Below are 23,795 nucleotides of genomic sequence, written 5' to 3' on the forward strand. Positions count from 1 at the left end.
TCACGGGTTGAAGCAGGATACGGCGTCGTCGTCGATGTCGATGATGATGTTGCAAGAGTGATCAGCGCTCACGGCGTCGAGAGGGCTCGGTGTCGAGGCGTCGGCAGCGGCGTCGCTACTAGCGTCGATCGGGCCCGGCGGCCGGCGTCGAAGGTGCAGGACACGGGAGCTGCACTCACGATGTCGAGCTGGATTCGGCGGCGTCGTCGGCGTCGAGATTGCTGGATTCTTCAGAGGTGCTGGACTTTCAGGTTCCAGCAACAAGCACTTTTAGCAGATGATGAAGTCCTTTAACCCTGTGACTTCAACAGGAGGCTGGCACTCTTCCAGCCCTTGGAGATTTCCTAGGCAAAGCTTGAGAGGACACACTCAGTTCCTCTCTCCTGGTTCCTTGGCAAAAATAAAGAAGTAACTGCAGGATTCCCCCAACAAACAGCACACTGGCAGAAGGGGTAGGCAAGTCCTTGGATCAGCAGGCTTCTTGTCCTTGGTTCAGGTTTCCTTGTCAGAAGTGATCTAAATTCTCAGTTCAGGGGTCCTTCTCTTATACCCCTTTTCTGCTTTGATCCCTTTGGAGATTTCCCCCATCCTGGGTTTGTTGTGGGTGTTGCCAGGCCGAGGCACCTGGCCTATTCACTGAGCAGGGCAGAGGCTTCAGCCGCCCAGCAGGAAGCGGAGCCAGCATTGTCACTGGCAGGGGCAAGGCCATCAGTCGCCCGGTAGGAGGTGGGGCCAGGATCGTCCCTGGCAGGCACAGAGCCATCAGTCGCCTGGCAGGAGGTGGAGCCAGCATTGTGTCAGGCAGGGCAGGCTATCAGGAGCTACTCTTCCCCTACTCTCAATGCAAATGCCCCACTCACCCCACACTGACTCATTCAGACCTCTGGAGCCACCGAGCTCCTGTCACACGCACACCAAACCAGCAGAGACCGGTAGACAGTTAGACAAGAAAATAGCCACTTTCTAAAAGTGCTATTTTCAAACACAGAGTCCAAAAACCATCCACCCATTATTAAACTCCGAGTTCAGGGATACCAAACTCGACATTGCACCATGCTCCCCGAGCCCGCTAGGATTATACCATTAATAATCCTGGCAGCCCATTCTAATTTATGGAGAGCAGGTAACCTTACAATAGTGAAAAACTAATATGGCTGTAATTCACTATTAGGACATGCCAACCTCATCAGGCTTGTCCTACCTTATGCTTACAATGCACCCTGCCCTTGGGCCTACCATAGGGGTGACTAACATGAAGTTAAGGGAAGGTTTTAGGGACTGGCAAGTAGGTGTACTTGCGCAGCCCGCGTGACAGTACCAGACTAAACGTAGGTCTAGCAATGGCAGACCTTTAGACATACTTTTACTAGGCCGCTCTTGTGGGTGGCACAACACGTGCTGCAAGCCCACTAGCAGCATTTGTATTTACAAGCCCTGGCACTCCTGGTGCACTCTACTAGGGACTGACAGTAAACCAAATAAGCCAAACATGGAATCCAATCAATACATCAATTTCACATCGGGAGCACTTGCACTGTGGCACTGATCAGCAGTGCCACAGTGCCCAAAGCAATATACCAGCAAAAACATCGTAAACAGAGGAGTCAAACAGATAAAATGGAGGAGAGACTCATGCCAATGATGCCAGGTCTAACATCTGCGATCTTAATTTTCACCTTGCCAACCTCAATCACACCAACACGGCCATCTTCCTTAATTGGAAATCTTCCGGTGCTCCCAGCAAACTCATCAGATCCATCGTCCCATCTCCCTGCTCCATTTTCATGCCAAAGTCCTCGAAAAGGCCACCAACTGCCAACTAAGGGAGCACCTGGAGAGAAACAACCTTCTGGATACTTCCCAATCCGGATTCAACTCTAGCCACAGGACCAAAACCATGCTGCCAAAGATGATATACGCACCCTTCTTGACTGGGGAGAAACAGCAGTACTGATCCTACTCCACCACTCAGCAGCATTCAACACCGTATCTCATCACACACTTGTCAAGAGGTTTCACCACATTGAAATCCAAGGAGACACCCTCAAATGGATTGCCGCCTTCCTCACCCACCTACCTCAATCCAACTGCCTACTTTCACCGAGGAACCGAGGAACAAAATCCGCAGCATCCCTCTAGGCTCGTCCCTCAGCCCTACTCTGTTCAACACCTACATCATCCCCTGGCCAGCATCATCAGAACCTATGGACTAAACATTATATCCGACGCCAACAACACCCATCTCATCCTTTGGCTATCAGAAGACCATTGCACTACCATGGCCAACTTCTCAGTTGCAAAATGGATAAAAGGCAACTGCCTAAAACTCAACACTGAAAAGACTGATGTATTGTTCTTCGGGAACAACACCTCACTGTAGAGCTACTCTTGGTGGCCTTCTGAACTAGGATCCTCACCCATGCCAACAGACCACACCCACAACTTTGGCATGATCCCCAACTGTAAGCTCAACATGAAAAGCCAGATCATTGGTCTCCTCTGGCTGCTTTTTCTCCCTTCTCATGCTCCGTAAGAACTTCAAATGGCTCACTGGTAACACCAGATGAACCATCACTCAAGCACTTGTCACCAGCCGGCTGGACTGTGGCAACGCATTTTACGTAGGAATCACCTTTCACCTCCTGAAAGACTGCAGACCATACAGAATGCAACGACCAGACTCATCCTCTACCACCCCAAGCGGACACCCATCACCCCGACCTGCAGAAGCTCCACTGGCTTTCCATCCGGAAGAGATGTCAATTCAAGATGCTGATCCAAACCTACAAAGCCTTACACAAGCAGGACCAGCATAGAACAACCAGCGCCTGAACTTCCACCAACCCGCCTGACTAATGCGCTCAACCTGCCTTCCTCACAAACCTGAATATGCCGTTGCAACAGTGGCGGGGGCTCCTCCTGCGTTGCTGCAAAATTCTGTAACGACCTCCGCTTTCCCCTTCAGACAACAACCACCTCCTGATTCTCCCTCGCAGCAGTGCTATCCATGTCTGGTTACCCTCACGGGTGGCAAATCACACTATGTAAATATGGTTTATTTGATTGGTCAAGGGTAACATCATGTCATTGGTCACAACTCTGTGCATCATTAACCTCAATTCTCCCCCCAAAAATTCACATGATATTTGTACATTTTGCACTTTAACCCCTTCGGTGCTGATGACGGCCCCCAACCGTCATGCATCACAGTGCTCGTGTGCTGATGACGGCTGGGGGCCGTCATGAACGCGCCGACTCATTAAAAGTGCCGCACAGGCGCAGAATCGCGGCCGCGCCCAAGGGGGTAAAAAAAAACGACCACATAAGTATAAACAAAAAGATCTGAGCATGCTCTTGGCTAAAAATGTATGACGCCACTTGCCAACTTACTGTCAGGTCCTGTTTTGTATGTTGGGAGCAGAGTACGTAATCCCTGAAAAAAATTATAATTTTGACTTAAAATACTCGGCTGAGGTCATTTTAAAGTGAAAAGATAACTGGTGAATTATATTAGAAAATATGTTTTTCACCAGTAATTTTGTTGTTTGGGGGGGGGAGGGTGCTCCCCTCTCAGTAGCTTGCAGGGGGCCCCTCATGGTTTCGTCTTGCCACTGCAGTGGCGGAACATTGATTGCAGCAGCTCCTATCTGAAAATTGTTCCAGCACTACTGCCACAGGGTAGTTTGTACATCACACCATACACCAGATTTATTTTTAACAGGCCCATCTGTATGTGACCTGAGTAGCTGGCCTTGTAAAGTTCACAGAAAAGAATGACGCCTTGTATGGTATTTTTAACCAAATTGTAAATCGAGTATTGCATCATTTGTTGATATCAAATTACTGTATAATGTTATGCTTTTAAGATATGTTTTTATCGAAATAAAGCCTTGTACCATACCATACCATTAATTTCTAGGTCATTGACCACAGATAAAAGCCCTCAACCTTGAGTACCCCCATTACCTGTGGTCAGCATAGAGTGGTAGGTTAAGCCCCCTTTGGGCAAGCTTTTATCTCTTTTTCAGGCTAGGGATTGGGAGGTGTAAGATGGTGTGTCAGGAATAAACCCTCTCCCTGGACTGGCTCCATCATGCAGTGCTGAGAGTCCTGTGGAGGGGGAGAATGCCTGGTAAGCAGACGTTCAAACACAAACATAATCCTGCAGGAAAAAGTAACTCACTAAATTCAAGTTAAGGCTGAGATCACCTATAGGCCTCTGCATTTACGCTCATTGTAGTATAGCAACGTCTTCATATGTTGTATGCTACAGACTGACTATAAGACATGTCTTATTGTCTGTCATCTGTTTGCAGCAGCTCAAAATACAACTTTCTAGGATATGATGGGTAAATATACACCTTTGAACTGTAAAAATAAAGGCGTTCTTCGCATGACAATCACTCAAGAGTGCCTCTTCACCAACTCTCATCATCTGTCTAGGCAGGACTACCTCATGCCACCAGACATATCTTCTTTCAAGGACTTTATTATTTTTGAGGGGTCAGACGGGCACCCCAAACCCTGATCTCTTAAAGGTGAGAGTAAGCTTTAGCTGGAGAGGATCATACACTGTCCACTTGATGCCTCCACCAGATGCTTCTGTAGGAAGACTGAGGTCATGAGTGGTTTTGAAACTGACCAACCCTGACTCATATAGGAGTTACTGTGGAGAGAGAGTAGAACATAAATATGTTATGGGGGATCCATTCCAGCCTCAATTCTTAAGGCAATCCCTTCTCAGACAAAAATCAATGGTGGTTATAATCCTGCTACCTAACTTTGACCAACTTGTACTTGAATATTATATGAAAAGGCCAAAGAATGGGAACACAAGAAGAGCATAATGGTACCTAAGAGAAGTGATCTAAGAGCAGCACTTGAAGCGACTCAAGACTGAACTCCACTCTTTTTTTTAAACAAATTTGACTAGTTTTTGTCACAAAGCATACATCAATTGTAACAGTTCCCACATCCCCCCAATTGTACGTAACTGGGTCCGTCCAATGGAGTTCTAGGCAGTGGTCCCCAGAATGACCATGGCCAACTGGATACAAGCCTGTAAAGGGCGATCCTATCTATTTGTTCGTAATGCTCAAAAGAACTGAACTCCACTCTTATGCAGTAGAAGTGATTTCTCTATAGTAAGTCCATGCACTGAATGGTCATAGTCGCTGAACTCCAGTTCTGTAGAAAGTCCAAGAGCTGAATGATCATAGAGACTGAACTCCACCATCATGGATAGAGGATACCTCTGTAGAACATCTATGCACTGAATGATCATAGACGCTGAACTCCAGTTCTGTAGAAAGTCCAAGAGCTGAATGATCATAGAGACTGAACTCCACCCTCATGGATAGAGGATACCTCTGTAGAACATCTATGCACTGAATGATCATAGACGCTGAACTCCAGTTCTGTAGAAAGTCCAAGAGCTGAATGATCATAGAGACTGAACTCCACCCTCATGGATAGAGGATATCTCTGTAGAACATCCATGCACTGAATGGTCATAGACGCTGAACTCCAGTTCTGTAGAAAGTCCAACAGCTGAATGATCATAGAGACTGAACTCCACCATCATGGATAGAGGATACCTCTGTAGAACATCTATGCACTGAATGATCATAGACGCTGAACTCCAGTTCTGTAGAAAGTCCAAGAGCTGAATGATCATAGAGACTGAACTCCACCCTCATGGATAGAGGATACCTCTGTAGAACATCTATGCACTGAATGATCATAATCGCTGAACTCCACTGTTGTGGGATGAAGGATATTCCTCTAGAAATTCCAAGCATTAAATGATAATTGAGAATGAGCTATATTCTCATGCGATAGAGTTTGTATCTAGGTAGAAAGTTCAGGATTTAATGAAGGTAGATCCTAATCTGTGACATAATGGGATAGAGAGGATAACTATGTAGAACGTTCAAGCACTGATTGATCACAGAGCCCCAAACACACTCTCATGGATATATGGGAGTTCTTTCTAGAAATTCTGAGCACTGAATGATCATAAATTCTAAACTCTGCTCCCATGGAATATCAGCATTTAATGAGCATGAGACTGAATTCCTCTCTCATGGATGGTAATGATACATCTGTAGAAAGCTCGGCATTGAATGATCATGGCGACTGACCTCCATTCCCTTGGAACAGAGGTGAACCCTCTGTAAAAAACAGTCTGGCATTGAATGAGCATGGAACTGAACTCCACCCTCATGGGATAGATGTGATCCCTATATAGAACATTTAAGCCCGGAATGATCATAGAGACTGAATTCCACTCTTGTGGGTTGCAGTATATTCCTCTGTATACATTCTAACCATTAAATTATCATTGAGACTGAACCCCACTCTCATGAGATAGAGGTGAACTCTCTGTTGGACGTCTAAGCACTGAATGATCATAGAGTCAAACTCCACTGTTGAGGGATGGAGGAGGACACGCAGTATACATTCTAACCACTAAATGATCATAGGGACTGAACTTCACTCTCATGGTAGAGAATAAGCATATTCCTTTGGAGGTGGTTACTAGCCCTACAGCCAACACCAGAGACAGTACCATCCCTAGAATGCATCACAGCAACAAAATTGACAACCATCCATGGATTCATATAAACGTGCAGCCTGAGGAGAGTTACCTGCCCATGGCAGAGATTCTAACTAGAAACAGTGACCACAAATTAGTGCAGACTACTGCACACTCTTCACCAACCTGTTTTGGGGGTCAAATTTGAAACCATCTTTACCAGTGTTCTATTTATTTATTTATTTATTTGTTGAGATTTATAGAGCGCAGCGAATACCCTAGGGCGTCTTGGCGCTAGTAAAATTCCACCAGTACACACTCGTTGCAAGAGGCTCATTGGTTAAATAACCATGTTTTTAAGAGTTTCCGGAATTGATAAAGGGACGAGCTCGTCCTGATGTTGTGCGGGAGGGTGTTCCAAAGTTTGGGGGCAGCCACTGTAAAGCGACGGTCACCCCAGGAAACTTTCTTTGATCGTGGAATAACTAGTTGGTGCAAAGAGGAAGAACGGAGCTGTCTTGAAGGTACATAAAGTTTCAGTTGGTCTTTAAGCGAATGTGGTCCTTGATTATTTAAAGCCTTGTAAACTATACACAAAGACTTGAACTTAATTCTATTTTCGATTGTGAGCCAATGATACTGCCTTATTATTGCTGATATGGATTCAAATTTTGAAGTTCCTGAGAGCAGACGTGCCGCCGCATTTTGAATTGATTGTAATTTGTTTTTGACCCTAACCTGAGCGTTGAGGAAAAGACCGTTACAATAATTCAACGCTGTTAGCACTAAGGAACTCACCAAGGTTTTAATTAAGGTCTCCGGAAGAAAGGGTCGAATCTTTCTGATCATTTTCAATCTGAAGTGTGCCGTTGAAGCCACTTTGTTTGCGTGGTCCATGAAACTGAGTCCATCATCGAAAATGACGCCTAAATTCCTAACTTTTGATGTGGGGGTGGGAGGGGAACCAAAGGCAGCTGGCCACCAGTAGGAGGACCATGCTGGGAGAAGCGGACCAAAGATAACTACCTCGGTCTTCTCCGAATTAAGTTTGAGGCAGTTAGTTGCCATCCATTCTCCGATTGCGAGCAGACCGTTTTTAAAGTTTTGCGCTACTTCTCCTCCATCACCCTTGATAGCCAACACCAACTGCGTGTCATCCGCGTACGATGTTAGGCTCATCCCATAAGCCCTGATGACATTGGCAAGGTCCAACACATAGATATTGAATAGTGTCGGACTAAGGGATGAGCCTTGGGGGACACCGCATGGCAGCGAGAGTTGGGCAGATCGAAAAGGTCCAAGGGTGACCGCTTGTGTTCTATCTGCAAGGAAGGAGGCAAGGAGATTTCTGGCTGAATGACAAGTGCCCAGTTTTTCGACACGGTCGATCAGGATGTTATGGTCGACCGTGTCGAAAGCTGCTGATAGATCTAGCAGTACTAAAATTGCAGTCCCGCCTTGGTCACGAATGGCCCTGACATCATCGGCGGCCTTTATAAGGGCAGTTTCAGTCCCATGATGTCTACGAAAGCCAAATTGAGAGTTGTCTAGCAGTCGGTGTTTCTCGATAAAGTCTGAAAGTTGGAAATTCATGGCTTTCTCGACTACTTTAGCTAAAAACGGTAGGCTCGCAATTGGCCTATAGTTTTTAAGTTCGCTTTTATCCAAGCCGGATTTTTTTAATAAAGGTTTCAGCAATGTTTTTTTTAAGGCATTTGGATAGGTCCCTGAGGACAGGATGGCATTACAAACTTGAGTCAGCACCGGTATAATGGAATCCATGACTGGGGTTAGGGCTGAAACTGGACAGGGATCAAAGGCGGAGCCTGATTTAATGGTTGAGACAATGGTCATCGTTTGGTCGTCTGTAAGTTTATGGAAACTTGACAGAGTAGTGGCTGGAGATGGACAAGGGGAGATGGTGTTCGTCCTGGATGTTTTGGAGGTGAAGGCTTGATAAATGTCATCCACTTTGGTAAAAAAGAATTTCGCCAGATCATCGCAGAATTCTTGGGAGGGAACCGGGGCAAGGTCAGAAATATTACCTGCCAAGATTTTAGTTATTTCATATAGGCGTTTACTTGAATTTATGGCTTGGTCAATTTGATTAGAATAATATGATTTTTTTGCCTTGGTGATCATAGCTTTATAAAGTGCCAAAGCTTCTTTATATTCTTTCTTACTGGCCAAGTCATAATTTTTTCTCCAAATCCTTTCCAGATTCCTATTACTTTGTTTTTGCCGCCTCAGCTCGTCAGAATACCATGGGGCAGTCGGATTGGCTCGGTTTCTGGACAAAGATTTCGAACACACTGTTCGTTCGGTAGCCTGGGTGAGCCAGGTCTGGAATTTTAACGTAGCTTCATTGGGATTATTGGGCACCGTAGGACGCATATTGTCCAGCTGTATTTTCAGCTCTGTCTGGTTTATATTCTTCCAATCTTTAAAGCAGCTTTGCTTTAAGGTGGAATTGTTATTTTGGACAGTTTTCATGGAAATTTCCCCACATATGGCGTAATGATCAGTCCACGGCATTGGTAGAATGTCCGTTATATGGAGACAGTCAACATTGGAGAAAACGCCGTCTAAAATATGGCCTGCTGTGTGTGTGGCCGAGGTGACTAATTGTTTTAACCCTAAGATCTCCAAGTCCGATACAAGGGTAGATGTGTCAGCCTGGTCAAGCTGGTCTAGGTGAAAATTTAGATCACCTAACACTGTAAACGAGTTTTCCATTGCTAATGTTTCCAGCATGTTGCTGATACTGGCGAGAAAACCTGTCCTAGTTCCCGGAGGACGATAAATCAGTATTCCCTTAAAGTTAAAAAGGGGACTGAGTTGTATACCAAATTGCATTGCTTCGCATGAGTTAGATGGAATAAGGGTGGTTCTAACAGGAAAACACTCCCTGGCTATAATAGCCAAACCGCCTCCTCTTCCCCGTACTCTATCCTGCCGGTGAACCTTATAACCAGCTGGTACTGCAATGACCATATCTGGTTCGGATGACTCGTTAGTCCAGGTTTCAGTGATGAAAAGGATATCGAGTTTATTATCTATAATAAAGTCCGCAACTTCCTGGCTGTGTTTACACAATGAGCGGGCATTGATAAGTGCCATCAGTAAAGTGACGTCCTTAGTGTTGATCCGCTGATTGGTTTGGGCAGGCACCGACTGTAAAGGGATACATTTTTTGCAATGTGGACAGAGCACATTTGGGTCATGAAAATTCATATAGGGATCTACTATCGGGCAAGACAACAATGGCGGTGGTCTGAGGTCCAATAAGGTTGTGCGAGAATAGGATAGGATATGAGCGCCTAACAGCCGACCAGGGGTCGTGGCCCTGGGCCCGGTCCCGGCGCGGACGGGCGCAGACGGGCTTGCCTTTGGCGCGCCTTCGGCGCGCCGCCGGCGCGCCCGCTGCGCCCGCCCGCTGCGCGGTCGGGATGGTCTGGTACCTTTATACATTGGAGGATGAGGAGGGTGGGAGGGGTCCAACCACTGCACCGCCACCCTTACCTCGCTCAACATGGCTGCTGAGGTGGGTGGAGTGCTGTGTCAGCGCGAGGAACAAGCGCTGTGCCCCAGAGAGCCTGTAAATCACCTCCGGCGGACGCTAATCTCGCGCCGAGGTGAGGGCTGCAATATTAAGTGTTCTAGGATAACATCCGACAAGTGGGTGCTCAATGTGATCTCCCGAGGACAATCACACGAGTTTCTCCAAAATCCTACTAACACCCCACCAACAGGACCACCTCCCTCTCACTTAAAACAACTCCTGAGCCAGATCTCCATCATGCTGAAGAAGGGAGCTATAGATGTAATTCCAAAACTTCATCTATGCTTATGCTTTTCCCCGATCTCATTGGTCCCGAGGGTGCTCACCAAACTGAAGAGAGAACCTTTCAGACTTCGCCTCATAGCTCTCAAGTGGTCCAGACAGTTCTGGTTCACAAGCTCCTACTCCTCTTGGAACAAATCCTCATATCCAGCCCAAACGGATACCAACGATGCTGACATTGAACCAGGGCCAGGTCCATCATCCAAACCCGACGTCGCTACATGTGTCGGCCTGTCTCCTGAGTTCAAGGAGTTCTCCATGATAGATATTCTTGTCAGACTGCAGGGAAATCCTTGCCAAGGCAAGAGTGGACACCGCGGACAGAACTTATAAAGTCAAGAAGTATGGCTCACTGGTTAGAGGAGGCAAACCCTGATGCAGAGGTCAGACCCGGGACCAGGGTTCAATTCCCGACGCCGCAGGGTCTTGAGCCCAAATGTCCACGGACTCGATAATTCTCGCCTCGGTGCCTACTCGAGTCATGGGTTCACACTCTGCAGCTCTGGGCAATAGCTTGCTTAATCTCCACTACGGCCCCCCCGCGGCGGGATGCCTGGTCTTCATCTTGGGGATGCCCAGTAGGGGGTAATCTCGCAGGGAAAGCCAGGACGGGTTCCCAAAGCAAGCGCTAAGAGACCTGTCGGTGATTTGGCGCTATATAAATCGAAATTAACATAACATAACATAACAAGTGGAAACGATTCTGCCTTGGTGTGCGGACTCTAAGATCCACCCTCTCACATCACCGCTGGAGCAAATTCTCCCATATCTATTCCAACTGGCAAGATCTGGCTTGACTCTTTCGTCCGTCAGAGTGCACCAAGCAGCAATATCAAGTTTTTAGGTGATCCAGTAATGCACCTTCTTTACCGTCTAGTAGAATTTTAAGAAAATTCCTCAAGGGCCTATTCAGGACATTTCCTCCAGTAAGAAATCCTCCGCAATCGTAGCACCGGAACGTGGTGATGGGGCAGCTCATGAAACACCTTGTGAGCCCATTAACAAGACAGAATTAAAGCATCTCACTTGGAAAACTGGTATTCTCGTGGCTCTCACATCTGACAAAATTGTAGGTGACATTCAAGCCTTTACCATAAGGAACCAGTAGGAAAGTAGGATTTTCTTTCTGGTTACCCCCACTTTTTGCTTGTGTCAGTGCGTTTTGACTGTATTTTGCTGGGTTCCTGCTAACCAGGACCCCAACATCTGTGCTATCTGTCCCAAAATGGCTTTGGTAAGTAATTTTGTACCTCCACAATTGGCTACTAGTGTACCCTTATAAGTCCCTAGTATATGGTACTAAGATACCCAAGGCCTAGGTACACCAGGGGTCTCCCATAGGCTGCAGTATGTATTGTGTCCCCCATGGGAGTCCACTTAAACTCTGACTACAGGCCTGCCATTGCAGCCTGTGTGAGATGGTGCCTACACCTCTCACAACAGACATAAGTTTTCCTAAATATGAGGTTGGAGGTAGAGTGGTGGCTATGAGGGCTAGGTTAACTGTCATACAGCAGCTCCTAAGGGGGCCACCGGTCTGCAAACGACTGGAGGTATTGCGCTAGGCGCAGTCCAATCACGGGCGGGCTTGCCTTTGGCGTGTCAGCTGCACGAACACACTGAGAGTGTCTTCAAATAGCTCTCAATTTGAGTGGGGTGGTGCCAAGGGGGTGTGACCAATGGTCTGTCACTGTGCAGCGAGTTGCCGAATAGTTGGGGAAATATTAGCATAAACCGGGTTCCAGTAACTCCACTTACCGACCTACAGGCTCCCCTGAGGACAATAAGATACTGGCGACATTAAAGGTAAGCAAAAGAAAAGTGCAAGAGTGAACAGGCAATTATTTAAAATGGGTATAAAACCTGTTAAATATGTTGCCCGGTACTGCAGGAGCCAGGCACCTCCTGAAAAGGGCACATCGTGCCTATGAGGAAACAAAGAGTTGTGGGTAAACAGGTCCCCGTAGCGCACCTCTAGTTGGGGACAGAGGTTTTATACCTGTACCGGTGGTGCACAGGTCATTCTGGCCCATCTGGCCACTTGCTGAGCACTGATAAATGCCCTTTATTGAGCCAGACAAACCCAGAGTCGTAAAGACGGTCAAACCAATCCCCCCTGGTCAAGGCGTTTACTTGGGCAAACAAAGATTTGCCTGAGGGTCTGAGGGAGTCATTGAAGCTTAAGCTTTATTCTTTCTGGTTGAATCAAACAAGGCAGGGAGCACTCACTTCTGAATATAAAATGGTTTCTCTTGAGAGGCCAGGTTATTTGTGCAGGGCTGGTGCTGGACAGTGCTTCTTCTGCCAAGACTTGTGAGGTGTCAGAAGACACCAGAAGATGATTGGCCTATCAGGGGTCTCTTTCCTGGTTCACTCATGCAGAAGTCAAAAAGTGAGAGTGCTGACCTCACCTGATCGCTCACCTGTATAGTGACACCAAGGAGTGCTCAACTACTGGCAAGGAAGATGTAGAGGTACCCACTCCCCTCACAGAAAGAGAGGCCATATATTGAATGGGAAGTTGCAGCTGGTTGTCAAATATTTTGCTCATAAAATAAAATAAAAACATTTGGCTAGATGCAAATAAAGTGTGATGTCTCCAGCTATAGTAACTCACAGCATTGAATGTAAATTTCTACTTACCTTGAAATTCATGAAATAACAATAATGATGTTTTTTCTCATTTTCTCTTTCCCACCAGCTAAAAAACCTAAAACTGGTAAGTAAACCAAGTGTGAGTCCTGGTTTTATGTTAGGTATTGCAAATGAGCGACCATCACCCCCAGAGAGGTTCACGTATGACAGAAGCCATGAAGCATTTGTGAGTGAGGTTAATTCCTGTGTCCTTCTTTAAATAATTCTCATTCAGAAAGAGACCAACTTTGGCTATGACCACAGAATTACACCTGAAAATTGACATTTGATTGGTCATAACCCAGGGGTCTTCACTTCTCTGTGACTCATTTTAGGCAGATGCATCTTTTTCCTCCAATGTGATATAATTATCTGTTTTTAGTTGCTCAAGGTTCAATATCTCCTTGATTATTCATTATGTGTGCAATTGGCACCTATAATTGTATCTTATGTTCTGTTTTTTTTGGGGCTGGAACAGCGTAAATCCCACAAATGAGATCAAATAATAATATCCCATATTTTGCCACATGTAACTCATATATAAAGTGAGTGTGCAGTAAAGAAAATGGAGAACAAAGGAAGGTGGAAAAAGTGAAGGAGAAACAGATGCTATGAGTGAACGAAAAGGAGGCTGGAGGATTCAATTGATAATGAAAAGAGATCAGTGAGAATGGGAGATGTGAATGGGAGATGTGAAACAAACACAGGATCTCAGAGCAGACATCTAAAGAGGAAGAGGCGTGAACCAAAGAGATCTGATAGCCGTGTCAAGGGTTCTCACTAAAGTATAGAGTCGCTGTCTCAGTTCTTTTGTCAGCAGCTAGAAACATCATGCATAGTTGAAGAAAATAACACTTGGCAGGGCTCAGACGTGGTGTTTGCAGCTTGTCTGCTTGTGTGGAATGTGGAATGGAGAAGGATGAACATGGAATGCAGACAGCAGAAGGATGAACGTAGAATGCGGAATGGAGAAGGATGAACGTGGATTGGAGATGATGAACGTGGAATGGAGAATGAAATACATAGAATGCGGAATGGAGAAGGACGAACGTAGAATGCGGAATGGAGAAGGACGAACATAGAATGCGGAATGGAGAAGGACGAACATAGAATGCGGAATGGAGAAGGACGAACATAGAATGCGGAATGGAGAAGGTCGAACGTAGAATGCGGAATGGAGAAGAATGAATGTAGATTGGAGAAGGAAGAACATGAAATGCAGAATGGAGAAGGATGAACATAGAATGCAGACAGAAGAAGGATGAATGTAGAATAGGATGAACATGAAATATGGAATGGATAAGGGTGGATCTGGAATAGAGAAGGATGAAGATAAAATGAGGAATGTGTAGGAAAAAACATAGAATGCATATATGAGAAGGATGAACGTGGATTGGAGAAGGTAATACATAGAATGGAGAAGGACGAACGTAGAATGTGGAATGGAGAAGGACGAACGTAGAATGCAGAATGGAGAAGGACGAATGCGGAATGGAAGAGAGCCTTAGTTAGATCTGTTCACCTCTGAGAATTCGCAATGTGAGCAATTTTGCGTGCTGGAATTTCCAAGGTTAATCTCACTTGGAGACGCTTTTCAACTTGAGTGGCGCTTAGGGCACCTGTATGCCTTTCCACCCATACCACTCCTGTTCAGAGTTCTCAAGAAGATCAGGAACAAGCGGGCCCAAGTCATTTTTGTGGCCCCGGACTGGGCACAGTGAGTCTGATATCCCAAGCTTCTCTAAATGAGCATTGATCCTCTGATCAGGGCCACTTCGGGAGGATCTTCTGTTGCAGCAGCAGGGGAGGGTCATCCACTCGAACCAGTCAACTCTACACTTTCTTGGGTAGAGATTGAGCATCGGCAGTTGACAGCATTCAACCTTCCTCCTGAAGACTTTAATATTATTTTGGCAGATAAGCGCCCCTCAACTATGTTGTGTATCCCTGCACACGTTTACCAAGCACTACTGCCTGGACAGTCAAGTCCGCAGAGACTGCCTTTTTGGATGCTCTATCCTGTAGGACTTCCTGGTTTAAACTTGCTCTCAGTCTCTCCTCTGGCTAAGGTATTGTTTGGGTATATATTCAAAAGAATGGAATCTGTGGCTAGATGACTCTATTAGATGGACAAGTTACTTACCTTTGGTAACGCTTATCAAGTAGAGGCATGATCTCACTTCAGATTTGCAGATTCCTTACCGACCCCTCCATCCTCTCTGTCTTGCGGACAGGTTTTTAGGGTCAGGGCTGATCCCTTTCAGGGCCCTAGTTGTTCAAAACACACCAGTGTCAGTTCACTTCATGGCTCCACGCTTCTGGTGTGGAAAGTCGTGAAAAGTGACTGATGTCAGTGCACTGAGGAGGTGCCTATATAAGTAATACGGACATCACTATTCCGTAGACGACAACGTCATGCGGAGCCGACTGACATCACCTACCGGCACTCAAGGGCATTGCTCGATGAAAAATCTTCAGAATCTAGTCTGCTGCCTGGGAAATTCAAAGGTAAGGGATCTGCGGCTAGATCATGTCCCTACCAGATAAGGCGTTACTGAGGGTAAGTAATTTGTTGTTTAGGGATGGTTCAGGAGGGGTTTAGGAAATGGATGCACAAACCTATAAAATAGTGCACTCGTTGCTATTCTCAAACTCTTCTATTAATTAATTAAATTCATTCTACTTCTAATTGATTTTATACATCACTTGTAATTATTTTATTACATATTAAAAAATACAGTATTTTACTTTTGGTTGGAATTTAAATAAAAACATTTAAACTTTGGGAAAATAATTTTACTTTACATGAATATATCAACATTTCTTAAATTCAACTTCAGAAAAATAATTTCACTTTAAGTTAAAATATTCAAAATATTCACATTTCCTGATATAAAAGTAAGCTATATATGCAGTAACAGTTTTACACTGTCATACCATTAAAATAAATATACAAAATGAAATAACATTAATATTTAGCATAAAAATATGTTTTCCGTATTTAAAAAAAAGTTTACTAAACTTTTCCTTATACTTTATCATAGGGAGAGAAAGAGTGACCTGCTGTTAGGTAGTCATTTTTTTGCTGGTTTCAGTCCTCCCAGAATGAATTTTGCAAGGAATGGTACTATAGAAAAATTCCTTTTGAGGATACAGAGCCCTCAATAGAACACAGTTGTCTTGGGGAACAGGTTTCTTCAACCACAGGCCCTCTGACGTTGGACCTGCGGCCACTGTTCGTAAAATTCTACACAACCTTAGTTTTTTCACCTCATGCACCTCTGACTGCTGTTGCTTCAACACCATGTAAGTGGGTAAATGATCAAACAAAATGGGTCTCACACCATTCATGTCACTGTCATTCAATATTATTTTTAATAAAACTGGAATCAAACGTATGACCACGTATGACACTAGAGTCCTGATACCTATTTCAGAATAGAGATGTGACCGTCATGTAATGCAGCGTCACTGATTGTGGATGTAATTCATCAACAAAGATGCCATAAAGCTGTTCAAGACAATCAAGCGCTACATCAAACCCCTGCTGGGCCCACCTATTCCTTATTTTACAGAAAAGTGCAATGCCATCAACCTCTTCTTTTCTGGAAATATACAGAAGATTTGACAGCACATCAACAGCACCAACCCTGGTACAATGCTTACAATCATCCATTGTTATAGAATCCCATATTGTTCAGCCTTCAAACCTCTATTTCTCCAAGATCTCACTGACATTCCCAACTTCCTAAAAGCCACTTCTTTTCAAGATAATGTTAGACCATTGTCCTTCACCAAAGCTTTCTAGAGATGCTGTTTTACTCCTCCTTACCATTGTCGTCAATGCCATCCTCACTCAAGGCATCTTCCCAGTGGAACTCAAGATAGACAGGATTCTTCCACTCCTAAGGAAACCAACTTAGACCTTGATTGCCACTCCACCTACCAGCCCATCACTCACCTACCATTCACCAGCAAGAGCATTAGAAAAGCAGTCTATGTTCAACTCCAAGATCACACCGATGCTAACCATCTCCTACATGACTAACAGTCTGGCTTTAGCTCAAGCTGCAGCACAGAAATCGCTATCTAAAATGTCGTAGATAATGCTCTGTGGACCACAGATCACTGCTTGCCTTTTGATAAGTCTCGACCTCTCAGCTGCTTTCAACATAGGCGCCATCCCACCGTTATATGCACCCTGGAGTCTTGAATGAGATTCATCGGCGGCCTTCACTGGTTCTCCACCTATCTTTCTAACCTACTCCAGTTTATTCCAGTGGGCATGTCCAGGTCACAAAAGATCTCTAACAGCTGTAGAGTCCTGTCAATGCTCCATAATGTGTCCTGTCATATTCACCCTATACATCAGGAAGCTTGGTGTTCTACTCACAAATATCAGCATCAAGATTCAGCAATACACCAATGAAGCACAACTCTACTTGAAGGTCTTCTCTACTTCAAACATACAATGCCTCAAACTCTGCACCATAGCCAGGGATGGATGTCCAGCCCCTTCCTGAAGATCATCCCAACCAAGACAGAATTCCTGTTATTTGCCAACAACAATAAACAAGACACAGGACAAACCTGGGTCAATGATATAAACCTTGATGCCTTTGAACCCCAACTTTCTCAGAGTCCCAAGTCACTTGTATTCACCATGGACACTGCCCTCACCCCAAGGACACATTACAAAAAACACAAAGACTTTAGTACCAGCTCTGCCTTCTAAAGAAAGTCAAATCATTTATTTCCAGAGACTAACTTCAGAACTACTGGCCAAGCCCTTGTTCTCTTGCATTGTGGTATTGGTAATGCCCCACTCCCTGATGATGTGTGCACATTTCACTCTCTTTCACTCTCTGCGCCAATGTTCACCCTGCAATAGTTGCGGGAAACAACCTTTACAACGCAACTTTTACAACGCACGACCATTACAACGCAACATCCCTTACCACGCATGACACTACAACACATATAATTACAACTCATGTCATTACAACGCATACCATTACAACAGGTATTTTGCCACAAACTGTAGTGCAGTATTATTAGGTGCTGAAAGGCATGCGGTGAAATGCCCGTTGGGAAGAATAACACAGCACAGTCCGCCCATGGCCTCCCAGACATTACATTGGCATCGCTTAGGAACATCCTACATGCTGCAGCACGTCTCATCCAAGCTTGAATAAACAGCACATCACCCCCATTCTTGTTGGCCTGCACCATCTTCAAAGACAGCTGCATTATTTACAAAGTTTTCATGACCAGCGCCACCGCTTCTCCTTCAGACACGCTATCTCAGTGGATTTTGGCACACTCGTGTACAGGACACCATCAGACAGCAGACTCAGAAGTATTTAAAAAAAGCAAGACAGAAGAACTTTTCCATCCCAGGATCTGGAATAACATCCCTGTATCAAGCAAGACTGTACGAGAGCTGCTCCAGTGTAGGGAAGAGTTGAAGACTCGCCTCTTTAAAGAGCAGAACATCACAAGACATTAACTATCCATAAACCATCTTCTTTTCCTATTACTCATTTACTTTATGCTTGTCTTTGAACATGTACAGCACTCCGCAGTCCTGTGGCTGGGTTGACGCTATAGAAATACTCTACACATTCATATACATACATAATTTGTACCCTCGATTGACTATGGCAACGCACTCTACACTGGTATCTCCAATCATCTCAGCGAAGACTACTAACCATCCATACACCGCCGCCGGACTCATCCTATACACCCCCACAAACGCAAACATCACAACCTATCTCGTGGAGCTGCACCGCCTGCCCGCCCAGAAATGCTGCAAATTCAAACCTCTCATCCATACCTACAAAGCCCTCCTCAACGCAGGATCAGCCTAAAGACCAACTCCATCTCTACCAACCCTCCAGATAGCTACGCTTTACCCTACTCACCCTTGCACAAATCCCCCGTACCCACTGAAGCAAGATAGGAAGAGGTGCATTCTCCTATGACTGCTGAAAGCTAACACAAACTCGCTCTACACAACGGGACCACCACTCCACTCCTCAACTTCCGCAAAAAGCTGAAGACCTGGGGACATATTACCAAGGGTGGCGATAGGCAATTATCGCCGGTTTAGCAGCCGTTTTCGACCGCTAAGCGGTGATAATTCTATCGCTCTATTAGCAAGCTGTCGCTAACATCAGTTAGCGACAACTTTTAGGCGATAGCGAGCGGTTTGGGGCACGCTTTGCATGTTAGCGATATTTATCGCTAATGACATGCAAAGTGGGCGTACCCAACCTGTTAGCGACTGAGAGCAGTCGCTAACGTCGCTATCGCCTATTAGCAAGGCAAGCTTAGCGATGGAAATATTCCCGCTATCGCCAAAAACCAACGCCTGCTCAGACCAGTTCTTAGCCATGCTATCCAATGGGAGGTAGATAACATGGCTAAGAGCATTTCAACGCTAATGCCTGAATATCGCTGTATTCTCAGCGATATTCAAGCATTTCGCCGATATCGCTGGATATTTTAGCACAATGGGGAAAAACGTTGCTAATAGCATGTTTTCTCCGCTAACATATACAGCGATAGGCAGCGATAAAAAAATTGTCGCTAAGCCTATTTAGCCATAATTATCGCTACTTGTTGGTAATATGCCCCCTGGATGTTTAACTAGGAGCACCACCAGACCTACGCTTCTGCTCCGGCACCTGGATACCCTCACGGGTGATCAGCTAAGCCATACAAAGCTACACACACAACATCTTTCCAGTGGCCTCTTAGAGTGGAACAGTGTGATATGACTGAGTTCTCTCCAACCTCAATCTTCCCTTTTTTGCTAATATACTTGGCTCTTCCTTCCTATTGATCCAAGTTTAAGCCTTTAGTTAAGTGCAGGTAAATCCCAGTCTAACAAAAAGCAATTGAACAGCATTCAATGTGATTACAGTGCAGCGACTGAATGTCACACTCAAGGTTGCTTCACAAGCTCTCTCTTAAAACTCACAAAGCCTTTGGAGCACCTACATTCAACTTATGTTCTCAAATGCCAGGATTTGCTCGTGCAAATTCAGGTTTTTAAGCCGCTAAACCTGAATTCACACCTGCAAGGAGCTTTACTCTCATGTAATATTAGACTGTTAGGTAGAATGGTATATGGAATAAATCTGCTTTACGGTGCTGGGACCAGACATTCCAGTGCATCATTCTTGGCTAAATAGCTGAGCACCAACCTTGAAATGGATTTTAGATGTTCTCTATTCAAAGTCAGGAGTAAATATGTATCCCAAGAATATTTACCTCCCTCAAAAAAAAACACATACCATGTGCCAAAACACATTTGTTGTTCATTTACTCATACTTAAATATGCACCTTGTATATTTATGCATGTGTAAATACTAACACAAGTGGGTCTCCTGGAAATCAATGGCATTTGCAGAATTCCAGCAGTACTCTTGGAAGTTTTTATGCTATCCAATAATTGGTAAATCTACTCCAAACACAGGTGCAAATCTAAGAGAGTAAATGTACAATGTTTCACTAGTTTAATTCTACAAGGGGCACTTTGTCGTGCACTGAGTATATCTTTTGATCATAACTATAGCTTCCTACCCAGCCTGTTAGCATGCAAATGAATACCCCACACATGGAGCACAGTACTGTACATCTTTATACATCATGAATAACTAAACTTGCATTAAGCCATGAACTTATATAAATACACCTAGATACACCCAACTCTTATGCCATCCTACGGAGTCTTATGGGGACCAGAATGGTCTTGCTATACAACTATATATAAGACATTACGGCCCAGATGTATCAAGCCGTTCGCGAATCGCAAAGGCCGAAATTCACAGAATTTCGGCCTTTGCGAATCGTAAACGGTCTATTTGCATGTTTTGGCAGCATCAAAATTTCGCAAATTAAGTAATCGCAAAAATTTGCGATTCCTTATTTTGCCATCGCATTTAAGGAATCACAATTTTGCGATACCTTAAATGCTATGCATGTAGCATTTTTCAATTGCGAATTTTGGTTAAGAGATCGCAAATTACCACCAACTGGTAGTTGATGTTAATTTGCGAATTCTTTTAAAAATGCACAATTTAGCATTTTTTAAGGTGGCATGTGACGCACACACATGCCCATAGGGCATGTATGTGCGCCACATGCACACACATGTACATTTCAGGGGTGCAGCAGGGTGTCCTTGAGACACCCCTGCACCCTTGAAATTATTCTCAATTTGCGATTAGCAAATTGCGAATCGCAAATTGAGATCATATTCACTATCATTCTATGGGCCTCCTGGCCCATAGGAATGAATGGGAAATTATTCCTTTATTGCGAATTCACAAATTGCGAATTCGCAAATAAGGAAGACTAAGAAATCGCTAAAAAATAGCGATTTTTTACATACATTCCATTTTGCGATTTCTAAATAGCGATTCCTTAAAAATCGCTGTTTAGAAATTGCAAAATGGAATCTTGATACATCTGCCCCTACATCTCCCCCTTTGTTAAATAAAAAGTACCACATTTACATATGTACACATTACAGCTCCTCAATGAGGCATCGAGGCACTCAAATTAGCCTTCCAGATTGCGTTGTGTGAGGCAAAGTACAGGCGCGTGACTCGGCCGCAGGCCGTAAACTCACACTCTTCAGACTCTCAGGTGGGAATAACTCAGTGCAGACGTCTGGAGCTGACCAACATTGAGGCAGAAGTTAGAAAATCCCTTGCAATGGGCTTGCCGGGACGTTGAGCGGTCACCATATGTCCCTTGCTAGTCACGATCCGCAGCGGGTCAGCCTCACTCTGAGTATCAGACGTGCACTTCTGTTTCTGCTTAACCAGAACCGGGTCTATCTCCTTGAAGACCATGTCCTGAGTGCCTCGTCAGCGATCTGCATAAGTCTTCATTTTGGACTTGTTTACAAAATCTGTTTCAAGGACCTCATTGGCACCAATCATTCTCTGATGGATATATTGGGGCATATTTCATTCCCATGGCTCTCGCCAACATCAAGGTGGGAGGGCTTTCACCTGTTGTGGAATAGGGAGTGGACCTGTAAGCACGAAGAGCGAACACAAATCTTATAAAAGGTCACTTCCCTCCAATGCAGGCTGCTGAACCACTCTCTTTAATGTACTTATGAAGTGTTCATCAACCCTGTTTGCAGCAGACCAGAGAGGGGTGCTTTTCTGATGTTTTACATTTAGGCTCGAAAGAAAATCTTTAAACTCTCGACTGTTGAAAGGTGGTCCGTTGTCAGAATTTAAAACCGATGGAGCACCCCATGTGGCAAAACCATAATTCACGACCCTAATGACTTTATCATGCATCGTTGATGACATGTCTTTTACAAGGGGAAACCTGGAATATGCATCAACCATTACCAGTAGATGATGCCCATTGTCAAGGGGGCCCAAGAAATCAATGGTAATCCTCTCCCGATCTTGCTTAAAAAAATCAGACATGGTCGGGGGTGTTGCGTTGTCTTGGGAGACAGACAGTTACACGGATGACAGGCCTTTAACTCTCTTTCAACTCTTTCATCAAGGCGAGGAAATCACACTCGGTCTCGGAGAGCTCTCTTAGTGGCTACAATACCTCAATGACCCTTGTGTGCCAGTTCAATCACTTACTGTCTAATGCTATCGGGAATGACAATCCTTATGCCTTGAAAAATATTGCCTTCTTGAAAAAAAGTGAGTTCTTCTCTGTCATTTTTAAACTTTTGATATTTAAAATCATCTGTCAGAGGTCTAAGGTTTCCTCCAGGATTGCTGTGAAATTATATCCTTGAGGATAATCATGTCTTGATCTTTGTTTGTTGCAGCTAGAATTTGTTCGACGGGTAGAGCAGGCAGCAAACTAGATTTTAGTATGAAGTTAACATAGGCCTCAGCTATTTTGGACATAGCTTCATGACACTGCAATTGCACTTTAAAGAATTATAGCCAGCAGGTTTTGGTCTTTCCCTGTCTGGTGCCCAATCGTGTAATCATACTCCTGCAGTCTCAAACCCCACCTTTCAATTCTAGGGGAAATCTTGGCTTTTGGATTCTCAAAATTGGGGAACGTCTGGTGGTCAGTGACAAGTGTAAAATGTTTGAAGTATATAAAGACATGGAAGCCATACCACAGCTAGGCTTTGTTTTTTAGGTTCGGAAGTAAGTTTGGTCTGCAACAGACTTCTGCTTGCACAAACCACGGTGTGTCTCTGAGAATCTCCATGTCTATTGTGCTGACCAAGGATCGCACCCACCCCCACTGGGCTTGCATCAACCCCAATTCCAGTATGCAGGCTTGGATCAAAATAGGCCATCTCAGTAGCATTTTCTATGCCATGTATTATTTTCTTAAAACTGTGATTCGCTCATGCGACCTCCTGAACACAGCTTTCTATTTTGTTTGGTCTCTCAGCGGTGCACAAGCCGAGGTACCCCTACAAACCCCAGACTCCCTTCTGTGGGCTTTGTAAGTGCACAGCAGCCTTTATAAGGTACGTAGTGGACACTGGCAAGTCGAGATGTCCAGCTACATAATGGCTTCACCGAACCTGATCATTTTTGGTATGAAACATGTTGGAATCATGCAAGGACACTGATTCCAGTATTAGTTGCTTGATACCAGGCACCGAGGAGCTCCTCAGAGGATCCCCCAATACCTTACTGAGTAGCCTTACAGGGGCTGCCTGTCAGCCTGTGCTGCTGCTGGCATCAGACACTCTTCTGCCCCCTGCTGGTGAGCTTAACTTGGGCAGGGAAAGCTGAACAAAGGATTTC

At 44.8% G+C, this 23,795-nt stretch overlaps 1 protein-coding gene across 1 annotated transcript in view; it reads right to left on the minus strand.

Annotated features, from left to right (window-relative positions):
* Nucleotides 1-9,292, minus strand: part of LOC144769976 (uncharacterized) — a 134,385-nt gene extending 125,093 nt beyond the window's left edge. The window contains exon 1 of the mRNA XM_078654170.1: nt 8,584-9,292. Within this exon, the coding sequence (XP_078510296.1) occupies nt 8,584-9,292 (709 nt within the window). The remainder of the gene's footprint in view (nt 1-8,583) is intronic.
* Between the last annotated feature and the right edge of the window lie 14,503 nt (nt 9,293-23,795).

Source organism: Lissotriton helveticus, chromosome 7 (genome assembly GCF_964261635.1).
Source record: "Lissotriton helveticus chromosome 7, aLisHel1.1, whole genome shotgun sequence".
Taxonomy (NCBI): domain Eukaryota; kingdom Metazoa; phylum Chordata; class Amphibia; order Caudata; family Salamandridae; genus Lissotriton; species Lissotriton helveticus.